Raw genomic sequence first — 19,297 nt, forward strand, 5'->3', positions numbered from 1 at the left:
TTTTTAACAGTTTTTCCTCTAAATCCTTTCATGGACCGTCTAGCAAAAAAAAAAAAAAAAAAAAAAAAGCTGAGCTAGAATACATGTGTACAATTTTTTCTAACATTTATTTATTTTAACCTACCTTTTTTATTTACCTAAACATATTTTATTATGTATGTATTTAATCAAATTTCTATTGTTTATTTTAATATTTTAAATTTTAATATCTTATTTTTTTATAATTTTTTCATTTGATTAATTAATTAATTAATTAATTAATTAGGTCATTTTTATTTATTTATTTATGGCTGTTTTTTTTTTTTTTTTGCAGTTTTTCTCAAAAAAAATTCCACATATACCTTCGCAAAAATCCCTGAACAAGAATACACTATTTTGGACTACTTTTTTTGTTTGCTTTAATCTAATTTATCATTATTCATTTATTGCATTTATTTATTTATTTTTTAACAATTTTCTCTAAATCTTTATTTATTAATTTATTTATTTATTTTAACCTAACTTTTTGTTTATTTACCTAAATATATTTTTAGTATATATTTATTTAATCAAAATTGTATTGTTTATTTTAATAAACAATAAATAAAACGTTTTCATTATTTATTTATTTGCATTTATTTATTGGATTAATTAGTTATTTTATTTATTTTTATTTTTTGCAGTTTTTCTCAAAATCTTTCCACGGACAACTTAGTAAAAATCCCTGAACAACAATGCACTATTTTGGACTACTTTTTTGTTTATTTTAATTATTTCTAATTTAGCATTATTTATTACATGTATTATTGTTAATATTTATATATTATTATATATTATTATTATTTTTTTTTTTAAATTATTATTATTTATTTTTTTTTTACAGTTTTTCCTCTAAATCTTTTCATGGAGCCTCTAGGAAAAAAAAAAAAGCTAAGTTAGAATACATATGCAAAATTTCTCTAACATTTATTTATTTTAACCTAACTTTTTGTTTATTTACCTACATATATATTCAGTTTATATTTATTTAATCAGAACTTTGTTTATTATTAATTAATTTATTTATTTTGGTATTATTTATTTGTTTAATTAATGTATTTGTTTAATTAATACAACTCCTACGAACTACTTTTCTTATAATTTAAATGATAATTTTTCTACCATTTTCAACTCCAAACCTCCCGGAATGATCTTTTTCGGGTGTCCAAAAACTATCACTTCCTTCAGCCACAAACTATCAATCATACAGTGTTTACGTGCTCCAGGTATTGATGATATAAAAGCCCATTAAATCAACACACAAACTGATTGGGTATAATCCATAATTTCCCCGGAGCATCGGCCGGACCCTCATCTCTTTAATTGGGTGTCAGCCGTAACGACTCCAGGGCCTCGGAGAGGTTTGTGCGAAAAGACAGAGACAATAATAAATAAATGTGGGCCGTAACATTAGAGCAGCATCTCTATTATTATCATCTGTGTTCACTACAGAAGCTCTTAAGATTAGATGTGCATTACGCTCCCACCCGAGCGAGCGAGCGTGAGTCAGCCAAGACACAACACCCCTATTAAACGCTTATTCTGGCCCACTGCGTCGCCCATTAGTGTATGCTAGCCTATTAGTGCTGAGATTACAGACGCTCTGTCCACCCCCCATACGGACACCGTTCCCTCTACATAATGATCTCATGTACACACACACACACACACACACACACACACACACACACACTGTCAGCAGCTTTCACAAAACACATTGTTTCGGCCTCCTACACACTCTCAAGAATATGGATCTTTATTAGAATCAATGGTTCCATTAACAGCCTTCAGCATCCATGGAATCTTTCCAGATTATTAAAATGTTTTTCACACTAAAAACTACTGTTCTTTTGAGAAATGATCACTGAAAGGTTCTTTGGGGAACCAAAGATGGTTGTTCAGTGGCATCACTGTGAAAACAACCTTTTACAGACTTTATTTTTAAGAGTGTAGAAAGCAGCTATGGAATCAAAACACTGTACTGTGCATCAAAAACAGATATTATAAATGTGTAAAATATTACTTTGGGAATTATTACATTATGCTATATTTGATACTAATAGTATTTGTACTGTACATTAGATATATACTTTAAAAAAAAATTACAAAGTTTTTTTTTGTTTTTGTTTTTGTTTTTAGCCCCTAGCCAAATCCTCCTAAACAAGAATGCAAGAATTATTCTATTACTTCACACTATTTTCTACTTCAATTATTTATGAGTAGTATTATTTAAATGATTTTAGTATTCATTTATTTAATACGCGTTTATGTATTTATAAATATAACTATTTAAATATTTACTTAAATAAATATTTTTTATAGATTTTTTTGTAAATATTGTAAAATAAATGTATATATTTTCTAGTATTTAATTAAGAACATTTTTTTATTTAATTTAATCATTTTATGTGTGTGTGTGTATATATATATATATATATATATATATATATATATATATATATATATATATATATATATATATTAGGGCTGTCAAACGATTAATCACGATTAATCGCATCCAAAATAAAAGATAAAAGTTTATGATTACATACTATATGTGTGTGTACAGTGTGTATATATTATGTATATATAGATACACACACATACATGTTTATTAAAGAATAAAATATTTATATTTAAATATTTTAGATTTAAATATATAATATTTATAATTTTTATATACATAATCTAAATTAAATACAAGTATAACTATTCATACATATAATTTTTTTTTAAATCTATACATGTATGTGTGTGTATTTATATATACATAATAAATATACACAGTAAACACACATTTAGTATATAAAAATAAACTTTTATTTTGGATGTGATTAATCGTTTGACAGCCCTAATATATATATATATATATATATATATATATATATGCACATATATTATGCACATAGTATTTTTCATCAAAATTGTCATTATTTATTTTTATTTAAATGTTTTTTTGTATTAATTTATTTAATAAATGTTTATTTATTTATTTAGAAATACAACACGTTAAATATAACTGTTTTAAACTACATTTTAACTAAAATGTAACATTTTATTTATTTATTTTATTTAATTTAATTTTTTCCACGGACCCTTAAAAAACCCTGAACTAGAATACAAGTTGTATGGGCTATTTTTAATCATTTTATTTATTTATTTTAATCTAATATCTATTTATTTGTTAATCTATTTTCCTAATATTTATTTAAATAGTTTATTATTATTATTATTATTATTATTCAATATTTTTGTTTTGTTTTTGTCCTAGATTTTTTTCAGAGACTCCCCAGCCAAATTCCCCTGAAATCATTTATTTTAAACTAATTTTTGTTTTTGTTTCATCTATTTTCAGTATTTTGAATCTATTTTTTTTTTCAATTATTTATTTACATTTTTTTCTCTCTCTCGATTTTTTTCCAGAGAACCCCTGAAACTCCTGTGCTAGAATACAAGTTGTATGGAGTTGTTTTATTTTTATTTAAAATATATATATATTTTGTAATTTTATTTAAAAAAAACTTAAACCTTGGAATCTTTACTTTTAAGAGTGTAGTGGACAAAATATTTTTAGATTATTCAAATGTTCTTCACACTAAGAAAAAAAATGGTTCTGTTCAGAACTGAACTCGTACCAACAACAATGAATCAGACATCAGATTTTGAACATGAACGTCAGCTCGAGCCAACAGCCGTTGGAAATCTGGCATCCAACCCTGAGAAATGTTGCTCTGGAACACCGGCAAAACACATCCAACATCTCACCTAAACAAATGAAAGTTTTTTGGTGGCTGACACACGGTCTCGACTGTTTCACTGGGAAAATGAAAACACTCTCTATGTTATTGACTCACGCCACAGATCGATAGTGGCTTCTCTTGGTCTCGTGGGCTTTGGTTACGATCCTCAAGCGGCCTCTCCGTCTCCATCGCTCTGATTAACAACATCACATCATCTTTAATAATTCAGTTTGCTACAAACTTCCCATCTCTCTCCAGCTGTTAACAGGTGCGCACAGTCTGTATTGATCCAGTCTGTGTGTTATTATTAGCAAGTGCTGTTTGTCTCTGAGCTGATGCTGAAACACCATAAAACAAAATGAAAGGGCTCCGAGCCTCATGGCTTTTTTAAATTGATCTGTTTTAAAAGTTCTTTTACCCTCGTCAATTGTTTCTCATAGACAGTGTTGAGATGTAGAGCGCAATGAGAGATGTCAATGTCTCAAAGGGTGCTGATTCCATTCCTACAACATCAACATTACTCTATTTTCTTACCTAATCAATGTTCCTGGTCTTATTGTGGACGATTCATAAAACATTAAAACAAACAAAACTGCTTGACAGTGACATCATCGATCCCTCGTCTAAGCCCCGCCCCTCCACGTGTACCGCCCACTATACATGATTCAGTCAATCTCTGGTGGATAAAAGAGCTCTACTTTTTTATTTATCACTGCACATCCTGCTTTCCTCAGAAATCTATTCAATCACTGAAGTAAAACGCACAGGTTTCCTGAGCTATGAAAAATCAATCTCTGAGCAATGAAATGTTCCTGTGGGAATGGATTTACAGAATCTGTTGAAGTGATTTACCACAAACCAACAAGAGCCGATAAAAGAGATGATATAAAAAGATAACGTTTTCAATAAAACCTAACACATCAAGCTGAACTGCTCTTCTGCACCACTTGTGGTACCAAATGGAACAGGTTTCTGAAACACTTCCTCGTCTGCCATTGGTCAGATAAAGAAATCAAAATCCCACCCACAATCACACCACTGATTCAACTCATGTTTCTTCTGGCTCGTCTTACAAAAATACATCATCATCAGTATTATATTAGTCGCACCGAAGTCCCGAATCAAATGATTCACAAACCCACACCAAAGTCCAGAACTGAATCAAATGATTCGCGAACCCGCACCAAAGTCCCGATCTGAATCAAATGATTCGCGAACCCGCACTGAAGTCCCGATCTGAATCAAATGATTCGCGAACCCGCACCAAAGTCCCGATCTGAATCAAATGATTGGCGAACTCGCACCAAAGTGCAGAACTGAATCAAACGATTCACAAAACTGCACAAAGTCTCGACCTGAATCAAATGATTGGCGAACTCGCACCAAAGTGCAGAACTGAATCAAACGATTCACAAAACTGCACAAAGTCCCGATCTGAATCAAATGATTCGCGAACCCGCACTGAAGTCCCGATCTGAATCAAATGATTCACGAACCCACACCGAAGTCCCGATCTGAATCAAATGATTCGCGAACCCGCACCAAAGTCCCGAACTGAATCAAATGATTCACGAACCCACACCGAAGTCCCGATCTGAATCAAATGATTCGCGAACCCGCACCAAAGTCCCGATCTGAATCAAATGATTCACGAACCCACACCGAAGTCCCGATCTGAATCAAATGATTCACGAACCCACACCGAAGTCCCGATCTGAATCAAATGATTCGCGAACCCGCACCAAAGTCCCGATCTGAATCAAATGATTGGCGAACTCGCACCAAAGTGCAGAACTGAATCAAACGATTCACAAAACTGCACAAAGTCTCGACCTGAATCAAATGATTCGCAAACCCACACAGAAGTCAACCGAATCAAATGATTCACAAACCCGCACCAAAGTCCCAATCTGAATCAAATGATTTGCGAACTCGCACCGAAGTCCTGAACCAAATCAAATGATTCGTGAACCCACACCGAAGTCCCGATCTGAATCAAATGATTTGCGAACTCGCACCGAAGTCCTGAACCGAATCAAATGATTCACAAACCCGCACCGAAGTCCCGATCTGAATCAAATGATTCACGAACCCGCACCGAAGTCCCGATCTGAATCAAATGATTCGTAACCCACACCAAAGTCCTGAACTGAATCAAATGATTCGTGAACCCGCACCGAAGTCCCGATCTGAATCAAATGATTCGTAACCCACACCAAAGTCCTGAACTGAATCAAATGATTCGTGAACCCGCACCGAAGTCCTGAACCGAATCAAATGATTTGTGAACCCACACCGAAGTCCCGATCTGGATCAAATGATTCGTAACCCACACCAAAGTCCTGAACTGAATCAAATGATTCGTGAACCCGCACCAAAGTCCTGAACCGAATCAAATGATTCACGAACCCGCACCGAAGTCCCGATCTGGATCAAATGATTCACGAACCCGCACCGAAGTCCTGAACCGAATCAAATGATTTGTGAACCCACACCGAAGTCCTGAACCGAATCAAATGATTTGTGAACCCACACCGAAGTCCCGATCTGGATCAAATGATTCGTAACCCACACCAAAGTCCTGAACTGAATCAAATGATTCGTGAACCCGCACCGAAGTCCCGATCTGGATCAAATGATTCACGAACCCGCACCGAAGTCCCGATCTGGATCAAATGATTCACGAACCCGCACCGAAGTCCTGAACTGACTCAAATGATTCGCGAATCCGCACTGAAGTCCCGATCTGAATCAAATGATTCACGAACCCGCACTGAAGTCCCGATCTGAATCAAATGATTCACGAACCCGCACCGAAGTCCAGACCTGAAACAAATTATTTTAAATGGAGTGTTTTGAAACAGTGAATCATTTTGCAATGCATTGGTTCAACTGATTCTGAGTTTCAAAAAGCTGTTTCACTCATATTACGTGCTTTTTAAAATCATTATATCATTACAATCATTGTCGAAATTAAAAAACGAATGTCTCTATTAATTTAATCTGGCTTTTGCTAATGAATACCTTAAAAATCTATGTCATTATTTGAATCTATCGGAACGGATCCAGCCTAAATCACTCAATTGATTTGGTTCATCTGTTTCTCTTTTCACGCCATGTTTACATGAAAATGTCAGTACTACTACTGGCTTAGCTCTTTAGTTTTATGACATTAACTGAAATAAGAGAAAAAAGTATGATGTTTTTTGAATTGCGTGATAGGATATGTGCTTACTGAAAAAATTAAACACTTAGATACATTCATAGATACATTATAATTCAAGTACTTCTTCAGGAATGTTGCTATTTTCAAAGGTTTCCAGGCCTTAAATTGGTAAAAAATCAGTAGGATATATATAGATTTTTTTTACTCACAAATTACTAGTAATTTTCACAAATAAATTACAAAGATACTGCTAATAACAGAATTAAACATGAATTTTTTTTAGGTTTTTTTTCTTGTAAAACAAACTGTTATAATAGCTTTATTTACATATTTAAATAAAAAAGTGTTTTACAGTGTAGCTATTTTAGAACTTCAATTTAAACTATATGAAAATTAGAACTTTTTAATATTTTACTTCAGTAAAGTTAGTGACTTGGGTTTTTAATGGGTTTTAATCACCTATAATAACCCCAGACATACACCAGTATGTCATATATTGTATCTTATGTGATTTGAGAAGTATTTTAACATAAAACTGTGCATATTTGAATGACTTCCTGATGTTTCTAGCCTTTCACTTTGGGCTAATTTCCTCCTGGTATCTGTTTTTAACAGAACTAATGTGTGTTCATTAACAGCCATTGAGTCACTCAATCTGTCAATCACTCCACTTACTTCACTGCTTCTTTTCTTTCAGTCTCGGGTGACTTCATACTGAGAGACAATCATCTCACTTCATTAGACAAACACAAACAACCCAGCACTCCCACAGGGAGCGGGAAGGAGTCGCAGACAAACAGAAAGACAGACAGAGCGAGAGAGAGAGCGAGAGAGAGAGAGAGAGAGAGAGAGACGGGGTGATCCAGGTGAGACGAATGCTCTGGCAGCTCAACCCGCATCTGATCATGTGCAGGAGATCAATAATCACCTGTGAGACACACTGTGCTTTACAGCGGGGTGAGCCAATGCAGGGGTGCATGCTGGGAAAAGCAGTTTCACGGATTAACTGATCATTATTTTCAAGCAAAAGCGGTCATTCAGTCGCTCTCTGTGGAGAAAACAGCCAATCGGAGGCTGTCAGAGTGAACCCGGTGTTTATACGCTCTGAAAACACAATGACTTTCAATATAACAGCAAATGGCCGGTCAGATCTGAACGACCCACGGTCGGCATCGGCATTAGTTCTGCTGGACCTGAGCTCAGATCTATCAATATGAAAGATCCCAATCAGTTCAGACAAACAGAAAACTTTGGTAACCCACATCTACACCTCAAAGAGCTTGAGAATGAGTGCATTTTATTACCGAGATGAAGGCCCATTCATACCAAGAGCCATAACTAGAACTATAGAATCTATTATTATCAATGTTCAGTGTTGAAAACAGCTTTTGCTGCTGAATGTTTTTGTGGAAACTGTGATACACCACCATTCAAAAGTTAAGAAATGAGCCAAGAATCCTAAAAAACATGGTTTCCAAATATGAATATTCAAGTATATTCATATAGAAAATAGCCGTTTTGATTTTATATTAATTTTAGTATTTTTTACTGTATTTATTTGATTAAATAAATCAGCCTTGGTGAACATAAGAGACATTAAAAACCTTTTTGAAACATGGTCTCCATAAAATCAGCTTTGCATCACAGTAATAAACTACATTTTCAAGTGTATTCTTTTATAAAATAGATATTTTAAATTATAATAATTAAAAAAATACGTACATTATTTTTTGATGGAATAAATCAGCCTTGATGAACATAAGAGATATTAAAAACATAAAAAAAAAAACTTTTTAAAACATGGTTTCCATAAATTCAGCTTTGCATCACAGTAATAAATTACATTTTCAAGTATATTAATATAGAAAATAGCTATTTTAAATTATACTAATTTTAGTATTTTTTACTGTATTCTTTGATCAAATAAATCAGCCTTGGTGAACATAAGAGATATTAAAAACATTAGAAAACCTTTTTAAAACATGGTTTCCATAAATTCAGCTTTGCATCACTGTAATAAATTACATTTTCAAGTATATTCATATAGAAAATAGCTATTTTAAATAATAATAATTTTAGTATTTTTTACTGTATTTTTTGATCAAATAAATCAGCTTTGGTGAACAAAAGAGACTTCTTTTAAAAACATTAAAAACCTTTTTGAAATATGGTTTCCATAAAATCAGCTTTGCATCACTGTAATAAATTACATTTTCAAGTATATTCATATAGAAAATAGCTATTTTAAATTATAATAATTTTAGTATTTTTTACTGTATTCTTTGATCAAATAAATCAGCCTTGGTGAACATAAGAGATATTAAAAACATTAGAAAACCTTTTTAAAACATGGTTTCCATAAATTCAGCTTTGCATCACTGTAATAAATTACATTTTCAAGTATATTCATATAGAAAATAGCTATTTTAAATAATAATAATTTTTGTATTTTTTACTGTATTTTTTGATCAAATAAATCAGCTTTGGTGAACAAAAGAGACTTCTTTTAAAAACATTAAAAACCTTTTTGAAATATGGTTTCCATAAAATCAGCTTTGCATCACTGTAATAAATTACATTTTCAAGTATATTCATATAGAAAATAGCTATTTTAAATTATAATAATTTTAGTATTTTTTACTGTATTCTTTGATCAAATAAATCAGCCTTGGTGAACATAAGAGATATTAAAAACATTAGAAAACCTTTTTAAAACATGGTTTCCATAAATTCAGCTTTGCATCACTGTAATAAATTACATTTTCAAGTATATTCATATAGAAAATAGCTATTTTAAATAATAATAATTTTTGTATTTTTTACTGTATTTTTTGATCAAATAAATCAGCTTTGGTGAACAAAAGAGACTTCTTTTAAAAACATTAAAAACCTTTTTGAAATATGGTTTCCATAAAGTCAGCTTTGCATCACAAGTAATTACATTTAATTTATACAAAATATATTAAAATTGAAAATGTAAAATAAATAAAAAAATAAGTTAATGTTTTTTCAAAAGTAACAATAAAGACATTTATATAAAAAAATATCTCCATTATTCCATAAAAACACTGGGTTGCACAATTGTTTTAAACAATTATAATAATCAGAAATGTTTCTAGAGCACTGATTTCTGAAGGATCATGTGACACTGAAGACTGAAGTAGTGATGCTGAAAATTCAGCTTTGATCACAGGAATAAATTACAGTTTAAAATATATTCACACAGAAAAGAGCTATTTTAAATTATAATATTTTTACACAATTTTTACTGTATTTTGGATCAAATAAATCAGCCTTGTTTCGCTTAAGAAACATCAAACTGATTCCAAACTTCAGTCCTGTATCTTCCAAAAGTAAGAATAAAACTTGTGTAACCACAGACCACACCGTGTTTGTTTCGTAACACACTCAGTTACATCATCATCCACTCAATCAAGTCAATGGAATCATGTGTCACTTCAGACAGAGGTCCATATATTCCCCACCGGAGCACGAGCTCCGGGACCAATCTGCTGGAAAGGGATCAGCGAGTGAGTGTGTTTCCATGGAACGTCCTTCTGAGAATCTAAACTCTTGTGTGTGTGTGTGTGTGTGTGTGTGTGTGTGTGTGTGTTCCTTACACAAGCAGAGCTGTTATTCTCTGTCGGCCTCCTGCACCTTAGCGACCCAACGTATGAGAAAGCGGCCTCAAGCTGGTTGAATGAAAAGAGGGAATCGGACAGAACAGACAGAGAAATGCAACAACCCCCCTGCACCTCTACCCAGAATGCTTTTGTGCGCGAATGTGTATATAACCACCAGTTCCCACATAGTCGACCAGACCCATGGGAGATTAATCTCCACTGACAACGTCAGCTGATCTCACACTCTCAAAATAAAGCTTCCTAAAAGGAGTTTTCGCAGCGATGCCACTGAAGAACCAGTTCTGGTTCACCAGAGAACCATTGACTGTTCAGTTCTTATTAAAGAGCCTTTTTGTCTTAGTGTGAAGAACAATTTAATAGTCTAAAGTATGGAAGCTTATTTCTGCCACAGCATTAAAAAATTAAAAAGAGACATTTTTTAAAGGTACATGACTTTTTATCTCACAATTCTAACTTTTCTAAAAATCAAAATTTTGACAAAAAAGTCAGCAATGTAAGATATAAACTTGCAATTCTGAGAAAAATTTTAAATCAGAGATTTAAACTCACAACTCTGAGAAAAAAAATAGAAAAATGTGATCTAAACTCGCAATTCTGAGAAAATAATTCTGAAATGTAACATAGAAACTCAATTCTGAGAAGTCAAAATTAGTTATAAACTTGCAATTCAGAGATTAAAGTTAATATTTGTGAGATATAAACGCACAATTCTGATGAAAAAGTCAATATTGTGAGATATAAACTTGAAATTCTGAGAAAAAGGTCATAATAGTAAGATAAAAACTTGCAATTCAGAGATTAAAAGTCAATATTTGTGAGATCTAAACTCACAATTCTAATTAAAAAAGTCAAAATTGTAAGAAATAAACTTGAAATTGTGAGATGTAAACTTGTTATTTTGAGAAAAAAGTCGATATTTGTGATATAAACTTGCAATTCTGAAACTCAAAATTGTGAGATGTAAACTTAAAATTGTGGAAAAAGTCCAAACTGTGAGATATAAACTCACAATTCTGAGAAAAAAAAGTCAAAATTGTGAGATAAACATGCAATTCTGAGAAAAAAGTTGAAACTGTAAGATAAAATTTGCAATTCACAGATTTAAGTCAATATTTGTGAGATATAAACACACAATTCTGATGAAAAAGTCAATATTGTGAGATATAAACTCGCAATTTTGAGAAAAATGTCGATATTATGAGATATAAACTTAAAATTCTGGAAAAAGTCCAAACTACAAGATATAAACTCACAATTCTGAGAAAAAAAAGTCAATATTGAGAGATAATAATTGCAATTCTGGTAAAAAAAAAAAAAAAAAGTTAATATTTGTGAGATATAAACACACAATTCTGATGAAAAAGTCAATATTGTGAGATATAAACTTGAAATTCTGAGAAAAAGGTCATAATAGTAAGATAAAAACTTGCAATTCAGAGATTAAAAGTCAATATTTGTGAGATCTAAACTCACAATTCTAATTTAAAAAGTCAAAATTGTAAGAAATATACTTGAAATTGTGAGATGTAAACTTGCTATTTTGAGAAAAAAGTCAATATTTGTGATATAAACTTGCAATTCTGAAACTCAAAATTGTGAGATATAAACTTAAAATTCTGGAAAAAGTCCAAACTGTGAGATATAAACTCACAATTCTGAGAAAAAAAAAAGTCAAAATTGTGAGATAAACCTGCAATTCTGAGAAAAAAGTTGAAATTGTAAGATAAAATTTGCAATTCACAGATTTAAGTCAATATTTCTGAGATATAAACACACAATTCTGATGAAAAAGTCAATATTGTGAGATATAAACTCGCAATTCTGAGAAAAATGTCAATATTATGAGATATAAACTTAAAATTCTGGAAAAAGTCCAAACTACAAGATATAAACTCACAATTCTGATAAAAAAAGTCAATATTGAGAGATAATAATTGCAATTCTGGTAAAAAAAAAAAAAAAGTCAGTATTTGTGAGATATAAATTCACAATTCTGATAAAAAAAAGTCAATATTGTGAAATATAAACTCGCAATTCTGAGAAAAATGTCAATATTATGAGATATAAACTTAAAATTCTGGAAAAAGTCCAAACTACAAGATATAAACTCACAATTCTGAGAAAAAAAAAAAGTCAAAATTGTGAGATAAACCTGCAATTCTGAGAAAAAAGTTGAAATTGTAAGATAAAAACTTGCAATTCACAGATTTAAGTCAATATTTGTGAGATATAAACACACAATTCTGATGAAAAAAAGTCAATATTGAGAGATAAAAATTGCAATTCTGGTAAAAAAAAAAAAAAAGTCAGTATTTGTGAGATATAAATTCACAATTCTGATAAAAAAGTCAATATTGTGAAATATAAACCTGCAATTCTGAGAAAAGTCTAAAATGTGGGATATAAACTCGCAATTCTGAGAAAAGTCTGAAAGGTGAGATTTAAAGTCGCAGTTACCTTTTTTATTTGTTGTTTTGTGGTGGAAATAAGCTTCCGTACTACAAAACTTCCAGCCACTATAAAGAATCTTTTGTGGAACTGAAAGATTCCATGGATGTTAAAGGTTCTTTATGGAAGCATCAAAGGTAATAAAGAACCTTTAAGTTTTCATTAGCGCCTCACTATGTGCTGAACATAAAGAAGCCGAGGGAATGTCCCAGGTTAACCTCCATCGGCACCACAGTCTCCTTTAGAAAATAAAATAATATTGGCTGCCGTTTCCTGATAATTGAGTCACAACTTGGCCTGGAAGTGAGAGAAGGACAGCGAGAGCCGGTTGGCCGGTGGCTGTTGGGTTGAGCAGGACCGGTTCTGATAGGTTAAGCGATAACTATGGCAACAGCAGCGGCGTTGAGGCCCGATGCTCAGAGCTCAGAGGGTCGCACGGCACCCCGCTTATTCTCATTCCAGTCAGGAACGACCCACTTCACGCACCACCCTGGGAAAAAACGGCCTCTCTAAAACACACACACACTCACATGCCCTATACGTGGAAGTCTGAATGTAGACGATACACCCACACGCATGAGGCGCTCTCAAAAGAAGGCGAGAGAAAACAGCAGACGTAAGCCGCTGAGATTTGCAGCGAGGTTTCACCTGTCACTGTGAGGAGAGGAGGAGCATGAGATGTATGTTGATAAGGAGGAAGGTAAAACACTCTTCGTTTAGCTGCTTTGGCTTGATCTCTCCGTCTCTCTCTCTCCTGTCGTCCCAGAGGGGATGTTCCCGCACAGATGTGGGCCGGACAGATAAAAGGTGGACCACGGCTAACCCGTTTAAATGCTTTTCTAAGGAAACACTTTGAAGTTTATACAGGAAATGCATGCTTTCCTGCATAACAATGTCGTTTACATCATCCCATCCGAGACAAAACGAAAAAAGCGAGAAACAACGACAAGTTAATCTCATGAAACGTGTCAGATTTCACTTCAAAATACAAAAAAAAAAATACAATAATATTCAGAATCAGTTAACATTTTTGCAGTATGACATGAGATATTCCCAAAAATTCATATCATATTATATATTAAAAACCATATATAATACTAAATTAAACAAAATAAAATGCAATATTATAATAATTAAAGTAAAAAAAAAAATCATTCAGAATAATTTCAAACATTAAGAAAATAGGATGAATGAGATTTAATTAATTAATTAAACATTTCCAAATATTTTGTAATTACTGCAATGCAATATATATATATAATAAAAATATAATATAATATAAAACAAGTAACATTTAATATTTAAAAAAATAAAATAAAACATGTAATATAATTAGAAATTATTTTCTGCAATATTATTTGTGAATAAATTAATACAAATATTAAAAACAAAATTTAAAATTAAAACATCATATGCATTACCGTAATACAAAAACAAAGGTTACAGTATTTACAATACAATAAAAATCAACATTAACTATAAAGAAGCCTTTTCAGAATTTCACTATGAAATTCTAATGACCATTTAACCTTTTTCAGATAACCTGTAATTACTGTAATGCAAAAATAATTTAGATTATATAGCATATATTGAAAACAATGTTATATTAAATATTTGTTTTTGTACTAAATATAAAAAAATATATATAATATATATATAAATTTGTTTTTATCTACTAAAAATAAAAAATATTACAATTTTAAAATAAAATTTTAATTTAAATCATTATATATGTAGTACTGTAATATAAAAAAATATAATACAATATTGTAATAAAGTCAACAATAAACAAAACATTCAGAATAATGATAATTTCAAACATTAAGAAAATGCCTTATAGAATGAATGAGATTTAATTAAACATTTCCAAATAATTTGTAATTACTACAATGCAAAAAATATATATAATAAAAATATAATATAATATAAAACAATTGACATTTAATATTTAATAATAATGATAATAATAATAATATAATTAAAAATTATTTTCTGCAATAATATTTCTGAATCAATTATGTTTTTTGCAGTATGACATGAGATATTCCCAAAAATACATATTAAAAACGATATATAATATTAAATAATCTAAATTTAAATATTGGAATCTATTAATAGAAATGATAAGTCAATACAAATATTAAAAACTAAATTTAAAATATCATATGCATTACCGTAATACAAAAGAAAATGTTACAGTATTTACAATACAATAAAAATCAACATTAACTATAAAGAAATTTTCAGAATCTGTTTTTTTCATTATGAAATTATTTTAATGACCATTCAATTTTTTTTGATAATCTCTAATTACTGTAATGCAAAATAATTTATATAATATAGCATATATTGAAAATAACGTTACACTAAATATTTGTTTTTGTTTTAAAATATATTGTATCTACTAAAAATAGTAAAAATTTCAATTTTAAAATAAATTTAATGTAAATCATTATATGTAGTACTGTAATACAAAATAAAATACAATATTATAACAATTACAGTCAAATAAAAAAAAACTTTTAGTATAAAGATAAATTTAAACATTAAGAAAATGCCTTATATAATGATTAAACATTTCCAAATAATTTAAAATTACTGCAATGCAACATAAATACAGTATTTGTACTGCAATGTACTACACAAAAATTACAGTAATTACAATCTAACGAAAATCAACATTCAGAATAATGATACACTTAATGCAATACTACAAAATATAAAAACAGAAATTTATTTTCTTAATGCAAACTATACTACCATTGGTTTTGAGGTATAATGTCAACTAGATCTTCTTTCCTTTTTTTGAGACTGAGCCCATAATCTTCAGTCATCCTCTCCAAACACTTTGAAAAACTTTACCTTGCATTATTTTTCATTTCGCCAACCAGAAACTCAGAGGTCGCAAACACCTGCTGACCTCAGAAGTGCTGCCACAGGAAGAGATTTCTCACGCTTTAAATCTCAACAGCAGAGCGACACGCTTAAGACGCCCATCGCCGTCGCCGAGCGCACAAAGGCCTCGGAAACAGCGGTTATCTCAGCCTTTCATCCTCCGGCGCGCTTCAGAAATAACGAGAGAGCGAGCGCAAAAGAGACACGCGGGATCTGAGGAGACATTTGCTCAAGCTTTCTCAGAGAAAACAAAAAAAATCTCTTTCTGAGACCTTGTTTTGGGCTTTGAACGAGCGCAGAAGTCATGAATTCAGCTTTACGGCAGCTTTGAGCTTCAAGACAGAGGTTTAAAGTTACATACCTGTAGTCTGAGGAATAGTTTGGTGTTTCTCTTCCTAATTCCACCTGTTTGGCCTCTTTGTTTTTCTTTTTATCCTCCTGTCTCTCTCACTTTGTCTCTAGCTTTCTATTTCCACCACAGAGCCGTGCTAATGGTATCTGTGAGAGCGACAGACTGAATGCATATGTGTGTGTGTGTGTGTGTGTGTGTGTGTGTGTGTGGAGGGAGGGATTGTTTGTGTATTTGCCGCAAGCTGAAAGCCCAACTGACTCGTGATCACACACTCATTAATACAAGGTCATTCCAGGGACGAGAAAGAAAGAGAGATGCTGAGAGAAAGAGACAGAAAACCCTGTCTGTCCGTCACTCGCAGCGAGGATAAAAGTATGAAAGGAAACAGAATATATTCCGTCTGGTGCGTGAAATTAAACTCCAGCACCTTTCACTCAATGAAGTTTCCCTCGACACACTATAGTAAAGCCACGCTGAGGGTAATGCGACGGGGTAATGCGCGAGACCGTCCGTAAAACGTCGTTTCAATCCGACGCTATCACCGTGCCGCGTAGCTTTTTCCTTTCTGACGGTACGTCGCTAAGAAGATTGTCTGGTGTAATGCATTTCTTTCCCGCATACTGACAATCAGCTTACTCTGGTACAAATAAATCAATTCTTCTGTCTGAAAACAGGCCAACAGCAACACAAGAGAAACTCGCTCTCAGATACACACATATATGATCAAACTAATCTCAACACTCAACGCTTGTAAATTAGAGAGTTATGGACGTCTTCCAGCTGTTTGGTTAGTTTAATGTGTTTCCTGCGGGTTGATCTTAACGCTGGTAAAGCTTGACATTTTAAGTCGTAGTCAAAAATCGATTCTTTTTTGGGGGTAAAACTAAAACCTGCATGCGTTTTGTGTTGTCAAGGCTCAAGGCTCAAGGCTCAGTATTAGGGCCATTACTTTTTACACTTTATATGTTACCCTTGGGAGATATCATCAGGAAACATGGTGTTAGCTTTCATTGTTACGCTGATGATACGCAGCTCTATATTTCTTCGCGGCCCGGTGAAACATACCAATTTGGAAAACTAACAGAATGCATAGCTGATATTAAAAACTGGATGGCGAGAAATTTCTTACTGCTAAATTCTGAAAAAACAGAGGTGTTAATTATTGGACCTAAAACCTCTACAAGTAATAACCTAAAACACAGTCTAATACTAGATGGCTGCTCTGTAAATTCTTCATCATCAGTCAGGAACTTAGGTGTCCTATTCGATAGCAATCTCTCCTTCGAAAGCCACATTTCTAGCATTTGCAAAACCGCATTTTTTCATCTAAAAAATATATCTAAATTACGACCTATGCTCTCGATGTCAAATGCAGAAACGTTAATCCATGCGTTCATGACCTCAAGGGTAGATTATTGTAATGCTTTATTGGGTGGTTGTTCTGCACGCTTAATAAACAAACTCCAGCTGGTCCAAAACGCAGCAGCTAGAGTTCTTACTAGAACCAGAAAGTATGACCATATTAGCCCGGTTCTGTCAACACTGCACTGGCTCCCTATTAAACATCGTATAGACTTTAAAATCATGCTAATTACTTATAAAGCCCTGAATGGTTTAGCTCCTAAGTACTTGAGCGAGCTCTTATCATATTATAGTCCTTCACGTCCGCTGCGTTCTCAAAACTCCGGCAATTTGATAGTACCTAGAATATCAAAATCAACTGCGGGCGGCAGGTCCTTTTCACATTTAGCGCCCAAACTCTGGAACAATTTACCTAACACTGTTCGGGAGGCAGACACAATCTGTCAGTTTAAATCTAGATTAAAGACCCATCTCTTTAACCTGGCCTACACTTAATACATTTTTCAATCCAAATCCGTTAAAGGATTGTTAGGCTGCATTATTTAGGTCAACCGGAACCAGGGACACTTCCCAAAACACCTGATGTACTCGTTGCATCAGAAGAAGAATGCCATCTACGCTACCCATCAGCACCCAGAGATATCCTTTACAGCCCTGAATGTCAGCAGAGACCACATCAACTAGATGAGCCCCAGAGACAGATCATCAGTGAAGACCCCATCACCTAGACGGCCACCGACGCAAGACTGCGAAAACCAGATGAGTCCTCTCCAATCTGATTTTGTGGCAACTTGGAACTCTTGCATCTACATTAATATTAGTCTGTTTGTTTCTTATTCCCAGGTCACCATAGCCACCAGATCCAGTCCGTATCCAGATCAGATGGTCACTGCAGTCCCCCGGATCCAGTCCGTACCAAGAGGTGGATAAACACCTACAGCCGAATGTCAGCGGATACCGTGTCAACTAGATGAGCCCCAGGGACAGATCATCAGAAAGAACTCCTACCCTAAACAGCCACTGGCACAAGGCCATGGGAACCAGATGAGTCCTCTCCAATTTGACTTTGCTGCAATATGGAACTTTTGCACTTTTATTGACATTTTATCTTATTATCTTAATACTGTAAGGTTGCTTTGACACAACTTGTATTGTAAAAAGCGCTGTATAAATAAACTTGACTTGACTTGACTTGACTTGTTGTATCATATTCGTGACCCTGGACCACAAACCAGTTATAAGGGTCAAGTTTTCGAAATTGAGATTTATACATCATCTGAAAGCTGAATAAATAAGTTTGTTAGGATAGGACAATATTTGGCCGACATACGACTATTTGAAAACATGCAATCTGAGGGTGCAAAAAAATCGAAATATTGAGGAAATCGCCTTTAAAGTTGTGCAAATAAAGTTCTTAGCAATGCATATTACTTATCAAAAATTAAGTTTGATTTATATATTTATTATGGTAAAAAATTTACTAAATATATTTATTAAATATTATATGTGACCCTGGACCACAAAACCAGTCTTAAGTCGCTGGGGTATATTTGTAGCAATAGCCAAAAATACATTGTATGGGTCAAAATTATAGATTTTTCTTTTATGTCAAAAATCATTAGGAAATTAAGTAAAGATCATGTTCCATGAAGATTTTTTGTAAAATTCCTAC

At 32.5% G+C, this 19,297-nt stretch overlaps 1 protein-coding gene across 3 annotated transcripts in view; it reads right to left on the bottom strand.

Annotated features, from left to right (window-relative positions):
• Window positions 1-19,297, bottom strand: part of LOC141333260 (pleiotrophin-A-like) — a 63,953-nt gene that overhangs the window by 32,083 nt on the left and 12,573 nt on the right. The window contains exon 1 of one of the 3 annotated variants that reach the window (XM_073838233.1): window positions 16,273-16,431. The exons of 1 other annotated variant lie outside the window; for it this stretch is intronic. Coding sequence is in view for 1 of the 2 variants with exons in the window: in XM_073838231.1 (XP_073694332.1) it covers window positions 15,879-15,895 (17 nt within the window). In the remaining variant the exon portion in view is untranslated. Of the gene's footprint in view, window positions 1-15,878; window positions 15,983-16,272; window positions 16,432-19,297 lie in introns of those variants that run through there. One more of the 3 variants, XM_073838231.1, reaches the window with a different exon arrangement.

Source organism: Garra rufa, chromosome 4, assembly GCF_049309525.1.
Source record: "Garra rufa chromosome 4, GarRuf1.0, whole genome shotgun sequence".
NCBI lineage: Eukaryota > Metazoa > Chordata > Actinopteri > Cypriniformes > Cyprinidae > Garra > Garra rufa.